We start from the raw sequence: 22,994 nt of genomic DNA, 5'->3' as shown, positions 1-22,994 counted from the left end.
AGTGATTTATTTGGGAGAGCATTCAATCATAAAGCGTACCTGCCAGCACGATGCGGCCCAAATCCAGGATGCCATCTTCTGGGTCCACACTCCCAGGGGAGTCATGTGACCCACACAAGATCACAGCCCCAAAAAAGCACATTTGGGGGGCAGTGATCTTGTGTGGCACCTCAAAATGTGAGGGGTTTTTTTTTGGTGCGAAGCCCCTCAAAAGTGGAGCCTGAAATTGCATGAGATCATGGCAGTCATTTTGGCTGCTGTTCTCTCACAAGAAAAAATGGAATGTCACATTTTTTTCCGGGGCAGATGATTCTGCAGTCTCATCTGCAAAAATACAGCTTAGGACAGTGGTAGCCAATGGTGTGCCCTCTAGATGTTACTGGACTCCAACTCCCATCATTCTTGACTATGCTGGCTGAGGCTGATGGGAGTTGGCACCCAGAAAAATGGCACTACGTTGGCTACCCATGGTCTAGGAACCTGGTAATCTGTGGTTTTTCCTGGCTTGAAAGCCTATGCTGGTGAATTCAGAGAAACAGATAGGTGTTGTTAATGTGATGTGGTAAGAATATCGCAATGTTTAAATAATGGTTTAGATATAAATTGGACTAGTGCACTCACTGTTGACAATAGCTGTAGGCAAAATGGATGCCATAGCGGCTTGTTGAGGGAGCAATTGTATCGAGTCCAACAATCGAGCAGGATACATCCCCTCGGTAAGAGTCATCTGACTGGCAGCTTGTAGCCTTGAGTCAAAATCCACAACGAAGGCAATGAGCTCTTCACCCTCGGCAATGGCTTTTGTCGTCGTGCACCAAAGCTGGCCTCCTGTGCAGAAAACATACACAAAGACAGAAATGCTTAGCGGGCAAACATTATATTGTGCAGCACCGTGTTCTGCTTAGGGGAGCTGCATTTTTCTGGGGAAAAATGGAAACCCGTTGCCTTTAAGGCTCTCTTTCTGTTTTTACGGGAGTGTTGTGCCATGCTTTGAGGCAGCCATGCTGAAAACATCGCCAGAAGCTGCACAAGCGATACCGCAAATGAATGGTAGGCAACACCTCTTTAACTCTTCTGCAATCCATTGTCTCAAACGCAACACTAGGCAGTGGACATTCCTAGAGTGTCAGTATAGATATATATTTGTTTTCATTGGTTGCTATCCAGCTGGACTTTTTGTTCAACTTCCTCTCCATTCCACAAACCATATTACTATCTGTATACGCATGAATTAAGTAAAATATTTGTGCATTCCAAGGGACTATCCATAAGCAAACAAATAATACCCCAATGGAAAACATGGTTCAGATACCCTCATAAAGTCATTTTTAATGCTTGCTGGGATTTGCTGCCATCTGTCTCCAGGGGGAATCCTTTATGCAATAATATACATGCACCATTGCACTGGCTGTCCCAATGCCCACTGAACTTCCTGTTCAGATATGCCATAGATGTGTTTCATAAAGCCCTATTCAAACAGCAGAGCTTGGCTTTAAAGGAAAACTTTCTTCAAAGAGTGAGATATACTATAGCTCTGTGCTGCAAGTGTCACGTGGGAAAGCATTAAAAAGAAAATTAACTATGCAAGAAATGCACTAATGTATTTGAATGTGATAGTGAATGCTCATTTATTTAACATGTTTAGACAGGCAGAGCACTTATATTTGTGTTATCTCTACTCTCAGACCTAGATACATATCCAGTACAGTTATGGCTAAAATAATGTCACATACTTTACATGTTATAAAGCTTTTTTCTGTTATAGGTTTTGTATATATAGCAAAAGCTATATGCTGTATTAATTAGGCAAGAAAAAAGGCGCGCGCACACACAAACACAACTGGGTACCCATTTTGATAAGTAATATTGCTGTGTTTATCTTTCAGCATAACTGCCTTTTCAACTACACTTCATTCCCCCCCCCCTTCCTCAAAGAGATTACAGTTTTAAAACAACTTGTTGCAAAAATCTGGTGGAAGAGATAACAACAGTGTATGATATGCAACAGCTAAATAGAAGAATTAGGACATTGTTTTGGAGGAATCTTGGACAATTAATTAATCCAGTCCTATTAGCTTTCAAAGATGAGAAAACAAAACAGCATCACTCACAATATGTTTGAGAGGGGGAAACCAAGGCAGGGCTTCTAGACCACAAAGTGATGCAGAAGTTTCAAAGCAGAAAAAAACTTTTCTCACATTCACTCTTTGCTAGGAATGCAGCAGGATTTGGCCACAACTACTGGAACCAAATGTATTATGGCCATTATAATCCAAAGATTTTGAGCACTCCAAGTACCGAAAGCTACTTTCACAGTGGCAATTTATTGCTGGGGGTGGGGGTGGGGAGCCAAATTCTTAGGGAAGTCTTGAAAGCAGAAAAAATAATGCAGAATAAGAAAATGCTGACAATTTAGTTACTTCAAATCATTTACTGTAATTGCTGAATTATTATGTTTCTTTCATGCACGGAATACACACAACCCTGAATAAGGACAAAAACATGCTCTATGAATCCCTGAACATTTACAGCGCGGGTGTTAAGTTTTCAAATTATTCCCCTAAAATAAGTTATGTTTCCATATTGATGCTAAGCAGTTTATACTGTTGGTGAATAATTTCATCAAGTGGTACAACTCCGGGTCTCAAGAGAAAGGCTATACACCAGTGCTAACACAGGCTGAACGCTCCGTCACAGTGTGAATTTTCAGTTTATTTTTAATTTTTTGTTTTAATCAAAAGACCACACACACACACACACACACACGATAGACAATAGGAGGCTCCTGTATATCTCTTTTGTGGTATGTTTTCTTGCCTGGCTGCTCAGTGATGGTCTGTATGGAGCTACAATTCGACATACTGTGCTGGGTGCTTCATAGAATCATCGAGGACCTACCTATTACTTGGGTTTATTTATTTATTTATATTAAATTTGTACGCTGCCCTATGCCCACAGAGCAGTCCACAACATAATTCCACCCTCCTTGAGTTAGGATCCTTCTTTTATTTGGTGCTTTCCATCTGCCCAGCATTTTGTCATTATTTCGAAAACCAGGCATCAAGGCTGGGGTTGGCACCTGAGATCGCATCTCCTGTGCATTTAAACAATCTGAAACAATGAGATAGGAAGCAGCAACTCTGATTCTTATTCTATAGGTTCTCTTCCTGCCCCCCCCATACATACACTTGTGCCCCTCCTGTATTTCTGCTTTAGTCATCAAGTGGGAAATGAGGGTGGGGAAGGAACAGGTGGAATGCAGTGGGGGGAAGAAACAGCTGCTGCTTTTATTCCTTCAAAGGCCATGATCTCAGAGTAGGCACTGGCAAACTTGAGGCAGTAATTAATTCAGTTTGCATCACATGGAAGTGCTATATTTGGATACCATTCTTCTCTCTTCCTCCCACTCTGTTTTTGTTTTTTTTTTACCCCTTTGGTGTTCCACCGGTGCGACTACCACCTTTTCAGAATAAACAACTTTTTAAAAAATCTGTACAAAAGGTGGCCCAGCCTGCCTGTTTTCTGTAATGTTTATGAGCTGGGCTCTTGTGGAAACAGATCTGGTTCCTAACAGGAAGCTTTTAAACGACCCTCATAATTGCTGTCAGAGCTGCAGCAAATTTGCACTGTAAATTCTGAAAGTAAAGAACAGAGTCACAGTTCAAATTTGATTTTTTTTTATAATGGAAATTCATGCTTCTGTTACAATAATCAGTTGCCTTAAATATCGCTGAATCTTGCCAATGTTTCCACATTCTTTTTTTTATTATTTATGGAATTGGTGCCTGCAGAATGTCATGTAGACTTTGGCCGATAAACTCTAATTAAGATTAAAACAAGTCCATTGGAAAAGATCCCATCATTTGCAAACATGATAAACAAAAGAAGCACTCCCTGTCAACTGGAACCATTCAATAGTCTAACAGTTACTAGGCTATAACACTGACAAAGGTTCGATTATATTGTATGGCCTTACCTATAAGGTACTGTATAAGAAAAATGTATCTCATGTAAAGCACATAACTTCAGCCCTGCTAGCTGAAATCCATGGCAAACTCTGGCATAATGGCAAAAACTCTGGTTAATAACTATAGAATGCACTGCAAAAAAACAAAACAATCTATGAGATGCACTATGATTGATGCAGATTTCTTTTTTTGGTAACAAGAAAATGCAAGCAGGAGAGAGCTGTAAACCACAGAACTATACCAGACTCTTCAAAATAGGAACCTGGCTCAGCATAATATATATATGTGGGAAATGGAGGCAATGAAACACTTACTCAAGAGATCGAGAAATATGCACATTCTGATCCAAAACACGTTAGAAAAGGACAGCTTAGTTTACACTGCAGCCTGGTTGCTTCTTGAACTGCAAGTTATGGGCATAGCTCCATGTGGCTAGTGGTTTGTGTGAAGCAACACTACACAGTTCTGCAGCAGTTCCAACCTTTGTGATGCAGCACAGTTCAAAGGGGTGCAACTACATCACAAAACGCAAAAGGATTGTCATTTCAGGGTTCATTGTCTAAACTGGCAGATAAGATGTACTCATTGGTCCTCATTTTCACATCTTGTGCCCAATTCAGAGGCTTCTCTTACAGGGATGGGAGGTGCATTTTGCACAAGAAAAGGTTTCCCCCATGAAATCTACGCTGGGGCCATCTTGCCTGTACAACCATCTCCACAAGGAAGGCTGCTTGCACAGTAGCACATGCAAAACTGTGTGTGGAATAAAGTACGGACCAGAAGTACAGTGGTACCTCGGGTTACATACGCTTCAGGTTACAGACTCCGCTAACCCAGAAATAGTGCTTCAGGTTAAGAACTTTGCTTCAGGATGGGAACAGAAATTGTGCTCCGGCGGCGCGGCAGCAGCAGGAGGCCCCATTAGCTAAAGTGGTGCTTCAGGTTAAGAACAATTTCAGGTTAAGTACGGACCTCCGGAACGAATTAAGTACTTAACCCGAGGTACCACTGTATTCTGTTTGCAGTCACTGTAACTGACAAGGACGATGTAGCAAACATGGTTACAAATAAAAACAAGAACCTATTCCGACAATGCCTCCTCCCTCATTTTCAATTAATTCCTACAGATAATTTATTGAAACAATTCACCTGTATTTGCAATTTTGATACTATTTGCTTGCTTTAAGAGTAATCCTAAATGCAAGGACTGCATATAGTCATTGCTTTTAAAAGAGCATTCCCTGCTGTCTCCAGTTGGGAAGTTTCCCTTCAAAATCAGTAGTGCCATATGGCTTCCGATTAGTCCATCTATTGCTTTTATCAGCACCGGCATTCCAGGGGGAATTGCTAAAAATAGTCTAACTTTCCTCCTAAGACAAAGGCAGTGGCAAAATACAAGACAGACCCGCTTTCCTGGAATTCGGGTATCTTAGAGATAGAGTCAGTTCTGGATCTCTTCTGTCTTGATGGTTGTATGAATTCACACTCCACCCTATTGCACAAACCGTGCTTTGATATGCTACTTGAAATGGACTCTTGCCATGTGGGCATATGATATATAGATGCTTACCAAGAAAAAGTTGCTCTTGAAATTCTGTTTGGTTGATATTCATTCTCAGCAAACAGCCTACTGCGCAACCAAGTTATGCAGATTCCTCCCTCCTCCCTTCTGCTTCTAATTTGTGTGTGTAATGCCTTCGACTGTCACTGCGGTAGAAGCAGAAGTGTCCATTTCCTGTGTACATATGTTTTTGTGAAGGAGGGTCAGAAGAGTATCAGAGCTCATTGAATCGACAACTTGCATTAGTCTACAGACTTAAAATGACACCCAGCCACAGCCAGACTCACTGCAATCTGAATTAATAGCTTCTATTTTGTGAAAAAAAATTTTTTTTTTTTTTAAAAAAAAGCAGCCCTGAGAATAATATGTTTATTTGCATTCGCGCCTTTTTAAGTATTTAAAGGGAATTCACAAACCCTCAATCAGATATTTCCCATGGGGAGGTGAGTGCCTTCTCTCGACTAGCTAAAACAATGTCCCCGTGTCAAAGAACATCCCAGTTAATACCTACTAGGTGCGAGTCCGGATCGCCGGGTTTTGACATTAACAGAGAGTGTATATCTATATGTAGCCACACTGTTTAATAAGGGGGGGGGGGGGGGGAAATATAATAAATTCAAATCCAATACTGTTGAAATTCTTGACAGTAGAGTAGTGCAAGGAATAGAACTTATAAATTATGTGTGCCCCTTTTTTGAAAAATGCTTTGGAGGTTTCTTTGTGCATTTGCAAATACAGTAGGAATATGAGGTATTGTGTGGTTCCTTCTGCACAGTACCTGATAAAAGAATAAAGAGCTTTGACATATTCTTAAAACAATAGAGGAATTAAAGAGAAACAATGGGCCAGCTGCTTCATTAATACAATCAAAAGGGAGCCCAGCGCAGAGGAGTCCAGATAATTAAGCACTACTCTTTTAGACCTTCTTTCTATAATAAAATTGCTTAAAAATTTATTAACTACTTCACAGTTGTTAGATAGATCTGTGCACTTGTTTATTTGGGTTGATTAATGCCTTTTCAGTATTCTCCAACATGCCAACTCATGGTTTATACAAGTTTTTGAATAAAATAATGTAAGGAAAAAACCGATAGGGATCTGCACCATACACAGCAATAAATCAAAGGCATTTTGTGAACAGTCTTTCCTGTTGCTAAACAATTCTCAACATTTTTCACTTGTATATGTACCTCCTAAATATTCCATGGGACATCTGTTCCCCCCTCCTCCATATATTTATCTGAATGGCCCATTCACATAGAGGATATCAGCAACAGTTCGTGTAAATACACACTTCTATGAAATTAATGGAGAGGGTTTGCTGTATTGCATTAGGATTAATGAGATGATATCCCATAATTTCCCAGTAATTTTTCCTTGTTTACGATCAAAGGATGCTGTCAAATGATATTCAACCTCTAATCTTAGCTCCTGCATATACAAACTCTACCACCTTTTAGTGGCAGGCAGTGTAGAAACTGGTATGATTATGCTCTGTCCAGCACAGCACCATTTGTCTCTCACATGCCCGATGACAAATCCAATATATTTATTAGTATACTGTAATGGAAATATTATTACTACGCATGTGTGAAGCAAGATGAAAAGGACCACACAACATAGTATTGTAGAATGGATTCACTCTTACTGTGCTGATCACCTTTGAGGTAGAAGAACTCCATTTTTATTCTTTGCACTATAAATACTCAATCATGCGTTCACACATTAAGAGAACAAACTGCCTTTTCTTATTTTTATTGTGGGTGTGGGCTCTTCTGTGCTACCAGTTTTCAGGTCAGCAGCAAGGCAGTCAAGCAGGCACACTGGGCCTCAAAACCAGTAAGATGCTTGCTTGGATGCAAGGGACTGGGTACAGGCCATCAGGGATTTAGCTTGTTTCCTGAACAGAAACTCCTCCAAACAACATCTCAAGTGTTACTCATATAGACATGGTTGGTGCAAGTTTGAACAGCAAAATGACATGTAGTGCTACAGTTTAGCAAAGGTAAACAAAACAGCCATGGCATGTTCAGAACTCTCACACATGCTTCTCTGGATCATGACCTTGATTTTTTTATTTTTTTTACAAGAAGAGAGAGAATAGAATTAATTCAGGACTCCATTTTTCAAACTGTTTGTCGCACGTGGCTAAGAAAACACAAAAGTCTCGTATTTGTCATTTTACAAGTTCTTTATTTGGATGCAAAGGGCTGCCTGTTGAAAAAGGTACGTCTTACCACTGCCCAGAAACCCTCCGTGCATAATACTGAAAAGTAGCTTGACAAAATGAGTGGAAGTTGCCCGTCGCTAAAGAGGAACCAAAGTATCTTGCCACGTGTCTTCTAACCTAGTTGGCAGGCTATCTTTTATGATTATAAGGATTTGAGTCTGTGTCTTTCATGTGAGTGCTGGAGTGTAATAATTAATGTAAAGTTCCACTAGATAGAGACATAAACTACATCAGTGCTCAGAAGAAGGGAATAAAGAATTCGCAGGAAAAAAAATAATGTGATAAATTTTATTTGCCTTTCCCCCTTGATTGAGCTGTCACAGCTTATTTACCACAGGGGGAGATAGTTAAACTCGTATTCTTAGAAGTTCTGTGCATCTTAAGAGGCTTATAGGTTTCCTTCTGGGACCTTAGTTCAAATCCTGAGCTAATCGGAGTCAATACACATCTTTCTATTAGGAGGTTGTAAAAATAAAATAAAATAAAGTCTGGTGTGAAATCTCTCCTAGAGGACCAGTGTCCAGACTACAAAACTATTAAATATTTGGCACAAATATCAACCTTTGCTTTTAAGCAGCTGAATTCAAGGGGCGAAATCCTCCCACGTCTTCCAAATTTAGGCCTCCTGGTTGGGATTGAAAAGTGACCTTGTTCTGCAAACAGTCAGAAGATGTAGCTTCTTCATTTATCTAACTCAGGGTTGGCCCTCCAGATGTTGTTAGACTCCAACTCCCATCAGCCCCAGCCAACGTGGCCAGTGGTCAGAGATCATGGGGACTGTAGTCCGGCAGCTACAGCTTCCCCACCCCTGATACAACAACTATGCTGAAGGAAGTGTTTTTCATGACATCCTTGCGCTGGGTTGGCATGATTTCTTGCAAGTGTGGATTAAATAGCAACTGCTGGGGTTTAGAACTCAGGTTCCAGGCACTTTGATAACCAAATACTTGGATTGTTTTTTATATAGGTGTGCCCCAAGTGACCACATTTGTCATTACACCTGTGTTGTTGTTTAGTTGTTTAGTCGTGTCCGCCTCTTTGTGACCCCATGGACCAGAGCACGCCAGGCACTCCTGTCTTCCACTGCCTCCCACAGTTTGGTCAAACTCATGCTGGTAGCTTCGAGAACACTATCCAACCATCTCGTCCTCTGTCGTCCCCTTCTCCTTGCGCCCTCAATCTTTCCCAACATCAGGGTCTTTTCTAGGGAGTCTTCTCTTCTCATGAGGTGGCCAAAGTCTTGGAGTCTCAGCTTCACGATCTGTCCTTCCAGTGAGCACTCAGGACTGATTTCCTTAAGAATGTAGAGGTTTGATCTTCTTGCAGTCCATGGGACTCTCAAGAGACCTGTACACCTGTACCCTCTTCCATATTGGAAATACGTTTTTTACAATGCCTGGAAGGAAAACGTCACTAACTGTGCCCTTGGGCTGGCCCATGCATTTAAACAAAGACAGCAAAGGAATCTACGTTTATCAAAATAAACATGGAAGCACTTAGGAACATGGGAGGTTTCCATGCACACCGCAGATCTTTCCTGTGCAAGAATTAATTAGATTGAAACAAATGTTTTTTTGTACCAATCAGGCATTTTCTACTTAAAACTGTAAGTTATAAGCATCTGATACGAAGAAAGGGATGCCTCTATAGTTAGATTTTGTGCAGCACCAAGCAGATTTGGCTTTATTCTTCCTCTATCATCTCCTGAAACAACCTTTATTACAATGAACAGCATACACTGAGCAATCTACAGGTGCACAGGGGCTGCCTAGCTGAATCCCTGCATGGTCAGCAGGATTTGTAAATGACCAAGGAAAATGCGTTTGCATACCCCCTTCAGGCAAGCTGTCAAAAATCAGGCTGCAGCTGATAAACTGATTATAAAGCTGCTTAAGACTTTGCTTGTAAACAGAAGCATTTATCAACTAATAATTTGCAATAAACTGACGTAACTCCCAGCTGAGCCTCAAACTGTAATTGTCTCTACCATCTGCCTATTAAAATACCATTCTTCATCACGATGCAGGAGCAGATGGGGGAAAATCTCTAGCAACTGTGTAAGATACTGGCATGTTACGAATAATCCGTGCAACGATCCGATCTGATTATAACTAATAGGTGCTATAGTATATACCCTTAACTTCCCTTGCTGGGTGGTATTTATTTCCTGAGTACAAAACATGCTTCTTAAGGGAGAAAAACAACAACATTGTAGTCCTCTCACCATATCAACATTTCTCTTTTAGTCACTCTGCAGGAATGTTCTAATAGAAGGTGCCTTCAAGGACAAGTATGAAAAGAAAGTTCTCTACTTTTCAGACTGTTTGTTTACTTTAGCATTCTCCATATATTTGCCTCTGAGCCATGCATATGTTCCAGTTGGATGCCACTAAACTATTTTGCATGGGAAACTATCTGTCAACTTACAGATTTGAAAATAAGGGAGCAGCAGCCTTGAAAATAAGGGACCAGTAGCCAAAATAAGGGACCTGCAGCCTCACCTGTTCCAGGCACTCCAGTCTTCCTGTCCTCCTGCAGTCTGGTCAAACTCATGCTGGTAGCTTCGAGAACACTATCCAACCAACTTTGTAACCAGAGGTTGAACTGAATAGAATCTGAATCACATGCACCACAAGGCCTATGCAGCCTCAACTTAAGATGGCTCCCCAGCCTGGCTTTGCACTGCAAAGTTTGCAGCAGCACGTGCAACAAAATGGCGTCCAGCATTCAAAAACCCCTTCAGCTTGCATTAACTAGCCGCACACAAGGCATTCAAGCTCCACCCCCCAGTCGTTCTTAAACTTCTTATTGGGTGAGCAACACAGCCAAGCAACACAGTTGGAGCCTCCCTCCTCCCTGGCCGGCAGGGAGGGAGGGAGAGGAGCTGCTTCCTTTGAAATTTAAGGGACATCATTTAAGGGACATTTAAGGGACATCTATCAATAAGGGACAGCAGCGGGACATGGCGCTGGAATAAGGGACTGTCCCTTCAAATAAGGGACACTTGACAGCTATGCTATTGCTATAAGTTTATGGCAAGCTGAATCAGGCTATACTGCCCTCTGTGAAGTTTTGCCCACTTTTAAAACTGAATCATAAATTGTGTCAGTTTCAATGCCATTGAATCTTTAAAAAAAAAAAATCACTGACGCAAATACATTTGGGTAGTCTAATAATCTCTTAGCTGTTTTTAATCATCTACAAGTCACAGCAGTTTTGACAGGTGTTGCACAGTTGGGCCAGGAGGCATCCCAATGTCAAACATGCCTTCCTTTGTAGTGCCTGAAAGGTATAGCAAGCGTCAGGAACCACGGTGCACAACCGAGTTGTGGATGAGGCTCATTCCCTACAAATATTTATTATTAATTTCAAATCATCAAAAATTTTGGATGGCAAAAAATTCTTTCATTTATTTATTTATTTCATTTATACCCCTTCAAGGAGCTCAAGGCGATGCACATGCTTCCATTTTATCTTCACAACAGGCCTGTGAGGTAGGTTCGGCTGAGACACAGCGACTGGCCCGTGGTCACCCAGTTGACTTCATGGCTGAATGGGGATTTGAATAAATGAACTTTCCCTCTGCTGGTTCCTCTCCTGTCAAGGTTTGGGCTTAGGACATGTCTGCCTCAACGACATGGATGTGAAATCTTACGGGGCTGGAAGCAGAGGGTAAGGGAAGGGGGTTTGGGCAGGAGGAGGGGGGAATAATTGGCAGAAGAGGTTAATTAAGGGTTTCAGACATTAAAGGAAGGGTGCTCCCATAGGCAAACACTTCTCTTCAAATGCTTGTGTTGGCCTTGATCCTGTGAACAGCCATCTCCTTCCCTCCCCATCCTTGTGGGGTGTGTGGGTGTTCTTGTTTATTCCCTCTGTTCCAAAACTCACTCTTCTGTTTCACAACTATTTTATATTACAACTTAAATGTATTTCTGGCGACCTAATGTAATACCATGTAATAGAAATAGGAAAACGGCATGGCTACAATTTTGGTGAACTTAAGTATACAGGATCCAGAATTCCCTGCACCGTCTGCTTCAAATAATTCATTCTTTTTCATGTCCCAAGGATATTATTTCAGGAGTTTATATTCCTGACTTTTTGTACGACATTTCAGGCAGGCAGTGAGCATCAGGAAAGGCAGTTCTGCCTTGAAGAGATACCTCAAAGGGTCAACTCTTGTTCCACGGGGGGACAGTGTGAATGCAGCCATTCATTCTGATGAGCCACAATGGAATTTTGCAAACTGTTAAGTGTACACATGTGTGTCTTTGAAGCTGTACAAGGTATTATTACCCTGTGTGCAGCACGCTGCCTGTGTCCATCAAATCCTTTAATTTATGCTTCCTGAAGTTCAAGCTTTCTTTACGGGGGAGGGAAAGTGAGGAGGAAATTGGCATCCATATGGAAACAGAGGTGTAGAAAAGAAGCAATATTTTTTTAGCATGACAGTGAGGTGGTTTACTCCCCTCCCCTTTTTTTTCTTTTCTAGCCTTATTGATAGCATAAATTAATCAATGATTTGCGTTTGCTGTTGCTACAGCTCTCCATGTTGGAGCGAATCCCTGCCAAAAACACAGTTTGTCCCATGTGCAGCAAAACCAGCCAGATGGTGCAGGGGAGGGCTTATTCTCCTTACATTAACTTTTCAAAGATAAAGCATTTGATAGCCGCACAAAAAATAGCAGTTAAGCTGTCAGAATGAAGCCATCAACTTATTCAACTTCCAAAAATTGCAGGATGTCTGGAAATACAGTTTGGGGTCTGTAGACTGGTGGAGATATAATCTCCCAAATTACTCCCTGACCAGTTGCTTTGTTTGTTTGTTTTAACACCCCCATCGCCCGAAACGGTGTGAGGGTTAAGTTGTTAAATGAAAATAATACATTGCTTTGATAGGCTAATAAGAATAATTTGATTTTTGCTCTTTTCCTTATAAGCAATTTGCATATATTGAGAGTTTAGCAAGGACTTTCAAGCAGTCAACATCAGGGGAAATGCTCTCCGTTTATAACACAACAACCAACATTTGGAGAGAGAAAAATAACTGGATTGCCTGCAGATGGCATCCTATGCATATAATGAGTGCTTCTGGTATGAAAACCGAGAGAGAAGCTATTATTTATTTAATTTAACACTGAACGTTTACTTTGTTGCCCATACAGTTGATAAAAGTGAGAGATTTTAGAGTCTAATTAAGCACTCTTGCAGATCCTTCTATACTAAAAATAAAAATAAAAAATCCCAGGGCTGATTACTTGTTTGTTTGCTTTACTAGCACATTTAATCAAAATGAATCTCAACTACAAGCCTCAAGATTCCACCAGGATAACATGTCAGCCTTAAACTCATTTACTTGGAAGTAAGTTGCAGTGGTTTTCAGCTGGACTTTCCCTTAAGTCAGTGTGCTTAAGGCAACAGCCTATGCTAGCAAAGTGTCAGAGGTGTGTTGCTGCTACGATGTCGTAATGGGGGGAATATTAGCCTGGGGGTTATTAAAGTATTACAAAAAGAACCAAGGTGGATAAAAATCTTATTTTCCTGTATCCGAGGTGCAGCTGGGTATTTATTTATTTTTTGACCCTGATTTAATGGCCTCGTGCCCACCTCCTTCCTCAAGATGGCCTAATGTATTATTTTATTTATGTCAAAAGTATAATTTTATTTAGTGATCTCTGGTCTGATTTCCAGCTCTGACTACTTTTCAAGACAGGCTACTGGGTTACATGGCTAAGAGGTCAAGTCAAACAAAAGCTTTTGTCTATTTTATTCAGGCAGCGATCCTTCGAACACTTTACTAAGCCCTGTTGGATTTGGGGCCCCTCTTCTGAGCAGGGACGTGGGTGGCGCTGTGGTCTAAACCACAGAGCCTAGGGCTTGCCAATCAGAAAGTTGGCGGTTCGATCCCAGCAACGGGGTGAGCTCCTGTCGCTCGGTCCCTGAGCCTGCCAACCTAGCAGTTCGAAAGCACAAACAGCTTAGTCCTGCTGGCCACATGACCCAGAAGCTGTACGCCGGCTCCCTCGGCCAACAAAGCGAGATGAGCGCCACAAACCCAGAGTCGTCCGCGACTGGAACTAATGGTCAGGGGTCCCTTTACCTTTACCTTCTGAGCAGACATGCAGAGAGTTGATAGTGGGGCTGGATTAGTAGACTGAAGTTTGGATGGTGGATATATTTTTCTTGCAAAACAGTGCAAACCCATGCACCTTAAATCCTAAGTAAGCCCCACAGTTTACTCACAACTGAGTGTGAAAAGACTGCCTACGGGGAGAGCAGGGGATAAACATCTTCATTTAATCTGAGCACTTGGCCATGTAACTCACTACTTTGTCTTCAAAAACAGCAACAGCTGGACATTTCAGAAGACTTTAACCCACAGGTCCAGTGTATATTTCTTTCCAATCATAAAAAGTTCCATTTTTAGCATTTATTTATTATCTGACTGAATATTTAATCCATTGATCATATGATTTGGCATTCCCTCAGTCAGAAGTCCAAGAGGAATGGGGGATCATTTGTTCCATAGTATTTGAATTCTAAATGACTAACAACCCTATGAATTTTTTTAAAAGGTGGGACTGAATTCTAGGCAAGTAGATAAAGGATTGCAGAATTAATGCCACTGGGATTAAGTCACCTTGAATTCAGATTATGGATCGCAGGTGTAATATTTAGTGATGTTTGCTCTAGTGACAAATCCCCTCTCACTTTTGTAATCGTACATGCTGATTTCATTAAACACCACACAAACAAAACACTTCTCTTTTTCTGAGTTTCCATATATTAACTGATTAGTGTTCCTTTCAGCTGATGTAAAGTGCTGTCCTCACATTTAGAAGGAAAGTAAATTAAAGTGAAAGGGACTTGGTTTCAAATTGCCCAACAAAATATTTGTTTTAGACAATATTGTTCTATTACCACACCTGCCATGTGTCTGCAGTTTGCATTTAAGTTGTGAAAAACGCTGGTGCTTCCTGACAAGAAATCTTATGAATGAAGTCTAGCTAACAGGAGAACTCTTTATTTCTATGGGGACAAGACAGCAGCACAAGTTAATTAAACTGGTAACACTGTGATTAGTTTCAATCAGGGATCAGCTGAGGCTGGTGGTTGTAAGGGAATGTGCATTTTCCACAGACATGAGTAACAATGCTTATAACATTTTTTCACATTTATTCTGTGCATTCAGTAGTAACAATGACAAAGACATTCAAACAGGTTAGAAGGCGGATTTAAAAAAAAAAATCTAGCCATTGTACATCCATTAGCATAATGATTATTTGGATGCTTAAATGCAGTATGCCTATGAATAAGGATATGCATTTTAATAGTGTTAAATACACAGGGCACAGTCCAAAGTTAAGCATTTTATAGTCCCAGCAGGAGTAAACAGCATACCTCCATTTTTTCTCCTGAACTTTACTGGGCTTTCTTTATTTTTGTTGAATTGTGCCCTTTTGCTGATAAATAGCTTAGAAATACCTGGAAATAAGGCCCACTGAACACAGCAGGTCTCGCTTCTGAATTAAGATGGCCAAATATGTCAATTTTTGTTGCCCAGATTTCTCATTTTTTCTAATCTTAACTTCACTTCTCTAACATTTCTGCAGCAAGTGGCATTTTTTTTTAAAAAAAAATCCTCCTTGAAAATTCGTCAATATTTTAGTGCAAATTTCTCCAAAAAGCAGTTTTGTATGCAGTTCTGACTATAAATTTTGAAAGCAATTTCCACTATTACAATGAATTTTTAATGGTTTTTTTGTTTTGTTTTTTACTAATCTTATGCATTTCATGCACACTTTACCCCTGTATATGCATTTTGTGTACATAATTTAGTTGGGGAACTGCACTGCAAAATTTGGAAGAATGCAGATTTTGGAGGATGGCTGTGTTTGGGTTTGCATATTGTTTCAAAAAGTGCAGATTTGGTAAATATGCCTTAGCTTGTGAAATGACTTTAATGTCTCCCTCACCCCTACTTCTGAGTAGACATGCAATGTGATTTCCCTGTTAGGTTACAATCCCACACTCTCGCTCAAACTTGACAGGAACTAATTTCTGAGAAAACAAAGTTAGGCTCACAGAGGCCCAGTTCACACATCAAGAAAAGCCTTAATGTGAGTGAGCAAAAGTGAGGACTCCCTGAGAGATGAGATCATGGCCATTTTGCTCTTCTCTGAGTTGCTCCTTTTGGTTGCTGTGCTAAGCTATGACTTAGCTGACTGTGTTCACTGAGCCCAGACTCTTGACTTAGCTCTCTCTAGGCAAACCATCAGGTGTAACCAAGACTTGGCCTGGTTTTATTTTTAACTGAAATGCATCTTTTCAGAACACTGGGGGAAAGAAGGGGTTTCATAACCCTTTCCACCCGAGCTGTTTTCCTGATGTGAAAACTGCACAAACACACCCAAAGTGCTCTTTGCCTGACAAACTAAAGTTGCAGGTAAATAGTGGGTGAGAGTTAAAAACTCCTTTATTATCCCCTTGATAGCTACGAACAAACTAGCCGTAATTTCTGCTCCCCATACTTTGTTCCAGTTACATAAACACTGGAAGACATATTATACAAGCCACATATAGCATGTAGTTTGGCCCTCACGCTTGCTGCCTATGAACACCGATAAGTATCCTTTAGTTTTTCTGTCAGATGGACTCATGAGAAAGGTCCTTCTTAGCTATCCATTTCTAAATCAATGAATACATGATTGATTATTATTTGGTGTGGGACATCCATTTCTATTTTTCTCCAGGAAACCTCTGCTGCAGGGACACTATATTTTCCCGATACGTAAGCAATTAATATTTTGTGGTTCTTCTTCACTTCCACATTGTGCCATAATTTTTATTACAGGTTAGCGCCCTCACTAGAAATAAGCAACTCCCCACATACAACGCTTGTGCCATTTGGTGAATTTAAAAAATGTTAATGTTTAAAACTGATATGCTTCAGGAACTGCCCCCACCCCATTGTACTAGGCAAGGAGAAAAAATACCAATTTTAGATGTGACTATCCTGTGAATAAAAGGATCATGATGATTCCTGCATTGTATGGGGTTTTGGGGTCCCTTCCAACTCTACAATTCTATTATTCTATGTCCCTTTCCCAGCCCCTTCCTTGTTGTCTAGTGGCAGAGATGTCCCTCTGCCCCCCAGGACAGGAGAGGCAGGCTTCCAACCATGCTAACTATGCTATTGATCAATAACCACTGCCTGACGGCTTAGGTCGAGTGCTAGAGCATCTGTTTTTCACACAAAGCGGGTTCTCCTTCATGGAGAGCACATGTTGCGGTGGGGGCAACCATGACATCCCCTGTTGCTGGGCGGGTTAGTATCGATGGCCACAAATTTGATAGGGCATCTCCAATTGTTGCTGGGGAGAATTTAATGTTGCAAAATTGTTTGATTGATGGGGGTGCTATTTATTCCCTGTGCGCAACACTGAGCTTCCTCTTTTCCCTGCGCACATCGCATTACCTGCCCACCCTCCCTATATTTATGGTTTGTTCGTGCTGACCTTGCTATGCCTGTCATGGGGTCATCTGCTTTGGGGCAGGGGCCTGGTAGGAATGTTTACCATTTGGCCGATTGGCTGGTGCCATTTGGTTTTTGCCTACTGCGTAGCAAATCGTCACAACTTGTAAGGTTGCAGTTAGGCATTGGTTAATTTTGGTTGGTGGAGGGGATGTGGTTGGCTGTGCCTGCCCCTCCAATGCTGCTGCTGCTGCAGGGTATTCCGTTAAAGGAATCCAGGGGCTCGCCATGCTTTTGTCCAAACCCATGGCAAGGGGCTAGGGCCACGCAAGAGCCCCTGGGAGCATTTGGGGAGAGGTGAGAGCCTGGCGCCCAGCTCTATTCTCTCCCCAAAAATGTTTACCCTTACTGAGTTCCGCAGGCTTGCGGTTGTCAGTTCTGTTCCTACCTCCATGTGGGAACAGATAGTTGCTAACCAATGCCTAAGCAACCACTCACATACTGTAATCAATAAAGTTGTGGCCAAAATTATGCCAAAAACCAAAACAAAAATGTGGTGTGAACTGTGTCTTTATTTGGGGGTGTCCTGGGGGGCCTCAACACGCAAAAGGTCCCAGGCAGGACCTGGAATATACCGGTATGCTGTCTGCAACCCAGGACTGCCATTGCCTGTCACTGTAGACAATAATGGGCTACAGTGATCTGACTTGGTATTAGGCAGTTTCCTGTGTTCCAGCATTACAGACGCTATTTGCGTTCTTTTTAAAATGTGCATGTTACAAGCAAATACACATTTAAAGCTCAGTTTGTAGAGCATGAGATTCTTAAACTCAGAATCAGGGGTTCAAGCCCCACATGGGGGAAAGTTTCATGCATTGCAGGGGGTTGGACTAGATGACCCTAGGGGTCACCTCCACAATTCTATGATTTAACATCCTATTTAGTTGGGCCCTGAAGAACTACACTGTTCCAGTTACTGGTCACTTCCTTACTTGCTGTGAGCAGTCACATCAAGTTAATACTTCGTGAATTAATTGGGGAGGCTGGAAGATGTAGAATTCTTCAGAAGATAAAAATGATGGTGTGATGCTCGTGGACAAGGCCATGAAAAAGAGAGCAGCCAATGTATGTTTGAAGGTGTGTATGAGCTTGCCAAAGATACTCTGATGTGGAGTAATTGCTTACTCCTGTTCCTACCACATATAAGTCATTATATTCCTTCTCCAAAAAATTTTATTAAACCCATTTCAAACTTATTTCTGCCTGTCACAATAATATTTTCATGAGAAGTGTTGTAACCTAATTCCTTCATTTGAATAATACATTCATTTTTAATTACTGCAACTTGATCTCAGATTATTCAAATAACTGTTTCATTTTTTATGCTTACCCTGACCCCAGTGTATTTATAGGCTTTTATCCTTACCTGATACCAGCGTAATGTAATTATAGATTGTATTTTAATCATCTACTATATCCTAGCAAGTTTGTTTAAATAACTCCAATCCCGAGTCTTTTATTTCTGTGCCTTTTAAAATTCTACAATAGCATTCTCATTGCATAAAAGCAATATTTTTGTAGTTTACTACAATGAATGAACATTTTGCATGCATTGCTGCCCATGTTTCTCATTTGAATTTTAAAAAGTTACCACACGTAGTACTCTACGTAAATGGGGGTTATATTTGACTTGTAAACGGGCACGACACTTTCTTTAATATTTGCTCCTATCCTCTCAAATAATGTTTGTATAAAATAGGTCAACACAAATATATGTGGTTTTTTAAATAAAAAAACCTGCTGATTTTTATCCACCCACAAATACAAACAGTTCATTACTGCTGAGGAGCTCAGATTCATTCCAGTTTTGAGTCAGCATTTCAGGTGTTTGCCTAAATGTGGGATGCGACAGGAACACAAACAACATCAGCCTGTTTTAAATGCCTCTTCAATTATGGTTTAATGGGTACTGAGTTCTAATCCTAAAAAAGAAACAAAGCAAATGCAATTTTTCAGTCCCAAACTAAATTTCAATGCACACTTTCTTTGATAAATATTGACTTGGGTGATGGAACTTCCCTAAACCACCAATAGGGCTCAAATTGAGACTTGACCTGTGACTAATGTCTACATATACTCACGGCTTGAAATGAGTGGGAAACCTACTCATTCTGGCACCTCCAAGGTTAGATCCTGAAGTCATGTTTTAGATGGAAAAGTCATCACAATATGATGGATAACCTCTTGGCACACTGGTCTAATGTGGGCCATCAGGCCACTTCTAAAAAGCTCTGCTCACTTGCCAATTGCATGGTTTGATTTGACATCAACTCAATCATTTTTATCTGCTCCTTCATTTTCTGTACCTTTTATGGATTTCCTAGGGTTAAACTTAATATTTTATATATTTTATTATGTATTTTATTTTGTGTGTGTGTGTATTTAATAGACTTTATACACTATTTGAAAAGGGACGCGGGTGGCACTGTGGATTAAACCACAGAGCCTAGGACTTGTCGATCAGAAGGTCAGCGGTTCGAATCCCTGCCACGGGGTGAGCTCCCGTTGCTCGATCCCTGCTCCTGTCAACCTAGCAGTTCAAAAGCACGTCAAAGTGCAAGTAGAAAAATAGGTAGCACTCCAGCGGGAAGGTAAACGGTGTTTCCGTGTGCTGCTCTGGTTCGCCAGAAGCAGCTTAGTCATGCTGGCCACATGATGCTGTACACCAGCTCCCTCTGCTGATAAAGCGAGATGAGCGCTGCAATCCCAGAGTCGGCCACGACTGGACCTAACGGTCAGGGGTACCTTTACCTTTACCAATACACTACTTGAGTGTAAAAAACCAAACACCTCCAAGTGGTTTACAAAGCGGTTTTACGTATATTGTACATACAATTCATATGTTTCTCATACAATTCCTCCGCAACAAAGGAGGAATTGAATAGGGCTCTACTCATTTTGGTCCCACCCACTACTAGAATGCAACCCCTGGAAGATTCATCAGGTTTGAATCCAGCAGTTAGTCTGAAAGTTGTTCTGCATACCTGCACCAAGCCAAATGCTCTTTACCAGCCAAGTATGGTGATCTGCTCAAGCCGATGCCACAAAATTCTCACTAGCTCCTGGGCTTTGCCAGTTATTTATTTGCAATCTTAGCAGAAACTAAGTGATGTTGCTGTAGTTCTTAACTGTCTAGTTCAAAATATGAATAAACCCAGCTTGTAGTAATGCTTGGATATATAGTATAAATTGAAGATCATTTTTTCCTGTGACTGCCTTCTACTGCTCAGAATGAAAAATAAGATTCTGGACATGCACTTTCAGTTCAAGCAGATTTTGAAAATGGCAGGGTGATGTGACCCAATGCAGTCATTGTACACTCAAAAAACAAAACAATATTTATTCCAAGCATTCTCCAATTATATTCATATTTGATAACCCAAAGTTGTGGGAAATTTGTCCAGCAGTAGCAGAAGCTGTAAGAAACAGGCAAAAAGGAGAGCAGGAAAAAATATTGGACGGATTTGCTGCAAAAATCAGTAGAAGATGGAAGTACCTTCTGCTAATAGAAAAGTGTTTCTGAAGTCACAAGAACTTCAGAACCCACCTTTCTCACTCCCTCAAGGGTGTAAGAGTTGCCTTGTGAGCAAAAAAGAAAGAAAGAAAGAATGATTAAGCTTTCTTTCTGAAAAGGAACATGGTATTCTTGCTTCTAGCAACACTTAACTTTTCTAGTTGGCACCAAGGTTCTGTTGAATTTCGACACAGAGTCAACGTGACTGAAAATCCAGCATCAGAACTGTCCAGTAGAGAATAATGATAATGACTTTAGTCAATACATTTAACCAAAAGAATTTTTTAGGGCCAAAGGGAAAGCACAAAATTCTTCTAGGTTTTTTACCATCATTTGGTCTCACATTCATCTTTGTTTTATTTTTTGCAGATAGTCATGCTAGCTTCATTAGAGGACTAGAACATAAATTCTCTCTTTAAGATCAAAGAAAAATACATTAGATAACACAGCTGACTCTCCAAGATAAAATATTAAGAAAAGTTTCAAACAGATTTCATGGTGAATCAAAATATAGATTGTAATTCACAAGGCAAGAAAAATGCAGGGTCTAAAGAAATTAAGAATGGCTGTGCTGCTTTTGAATAGAAATAGATCCATAATAGCATCTGTATCAACTGATATATGTCTAATTGAAATTATCTTTGCACAACACTATGGGACACTGATGAGTGATTTTAAAGTGGCATGCTATATGGTCTGGCAATATTCCTAGAAAACATGCTCAAATAGTTTAAAAGAAAACCCTAATACCCACGGTCCTATTTTCAGATATTTCATGTCCACATGGCACTGGATCCCGTGTACTGGAAGAAATTGCAGTAGTGGTTTGGCTGTTATGGTTGTCAGGTCAAACCTCTAAGGCCAAAACATGCACATGTTGCAAAAAGTTGTCCATATGAACACTGGAGTTAGGCTATTGTTCCGCAAGGGTTGACTGGAATGTTAAGCTTTAGGAAATATTGCCCCTCTTCTAGCTTGTCCATGTATAGTGGTACCTCAGGTTAAGTACTTAATTCGTTCTGGAGGTCCGTACTTAACCTGAAACTGTTCTTAACCTGAAGCACCACTTTAGCTAATGGAGCCTCCTGCTGCTACCGCACCGCCGGAGCCCAATTTCTGTTCTTATCCTGAGGCGAAGTTCTTAACCTGAAGCACTATTTCTGGGTTAGTGGAGTCTGTAACCTGAAGCGTATGTAACCTGAAGCGTATGTAACCCGAGGTACCACTGTAGTGTCTTCCCTCACACCTTCATTTTGAGATTCTCAGCTGGTTTTTATATACCATGCATATCTGATGCATCAGCATGGCTTCTTCTTGCATGCACTCCACAGAAGCACATACCCCCTACTACTTATTCGTAAGTAGTATTCCTGGCATCCGTTTGTCGTGTGAGACAATGGAGTGTGCCTCCGGGGGTGAAGTTGAACCACTGGAGAATCACAGTGCCTACTATGGTTGCAGAGACAGGTAACTTGTAACTGGTGTCTCCCAATCTGTTTTTACTGAGCTAGCAGCACCAAAGTGACTTCTCCTAGGCACAAGTATGGGTGGTGTGTATGGAAGCGCTGGACTGCCCAGACAATAGGACCCCTCCTCTCTCAGCCTCACTGATGTGGGGACCAAAGGTGAATGAACTACCCCAGAAGAAGCACAATGTGTCCTTCACCAGAGGTACTACCCCTCTCCTAACACCCCATATGTAGTAGAAATACTACTTAAATACCTATGCACCCAGATGCCATTTTCTGCCTTAATTCCTCTTCTCTTTAAGCTACCTCATTTCCAGTCAGAACACACGACACACAGCTATCACCCTGTGCCACTGTTTCAGTGATCCCAATAAAGTAATAGCCAGTTTGGTGTGTGGCACTTTTAATATGAATATTCAGAGAACGTGAGGATGGTTCAGCTTCCTGCAGCACAAATCACTGTAGGGAAACATATGTTTTGCCATAACAATGTGTGAAGTGCCTGGCCCTGAATCTTAATTATTAGTTGACTCATTAGGAATAAGACTTCTGTATTCCCAGATTCCATCATTTTAATTCCTTCAAAGATTAAACCATGGGAGTGAAAATTAACAATGATTATAAAAAATGGGTGTGAAATATTTTGAACATAATTCCAAGCTCCAAACCTGGCTTAGGACCATATATAATTTACATATCTCTTCTACTGTTACATAT

At 40.9% G+C, this 22,994-nt stretch overlaps 1 protein-coding gene across 10 annotated transcripts in view; it reads right to left on the bottom strand.

The window, feature by feature from the left end:
- Window positions 1-22,994, bottom strand: part of ZFPM2 (zinc finger protein, FOG family member 2) — a 456,199-nt gene that overhangs the window by 5,736 nt on the left and 427,469 nt on the right. For all 10 annotated transcript variants that reach the window (XM_079984179.1, XM_079984181.1, XM_079984178.1 and 7 more), the window contains one exon: window positions 622-828. In XM_079984179.1, coding sequence (XP_079840305.1) covers window positions 622-828 — 207 coding nt within the window. The remainder of the gene's footprint in view (window positions 1-621; window positions 829-22,994) is intronic.

The sequence above is a fragment of the Podarcis cretensis genome, assembly GCF_951804945.1.
Source record: "Podarcis cretensis genome assembly, chromosome: 7".
NCBI lineage: Eukaryota > Metazoa > Chordata > Lepidosauria > Squamata > Lacertidae > Podarcis > Podarcis cretensis.
This window is presented reverse-complemented; position numbering and strand designations above follow the sequence as displayed.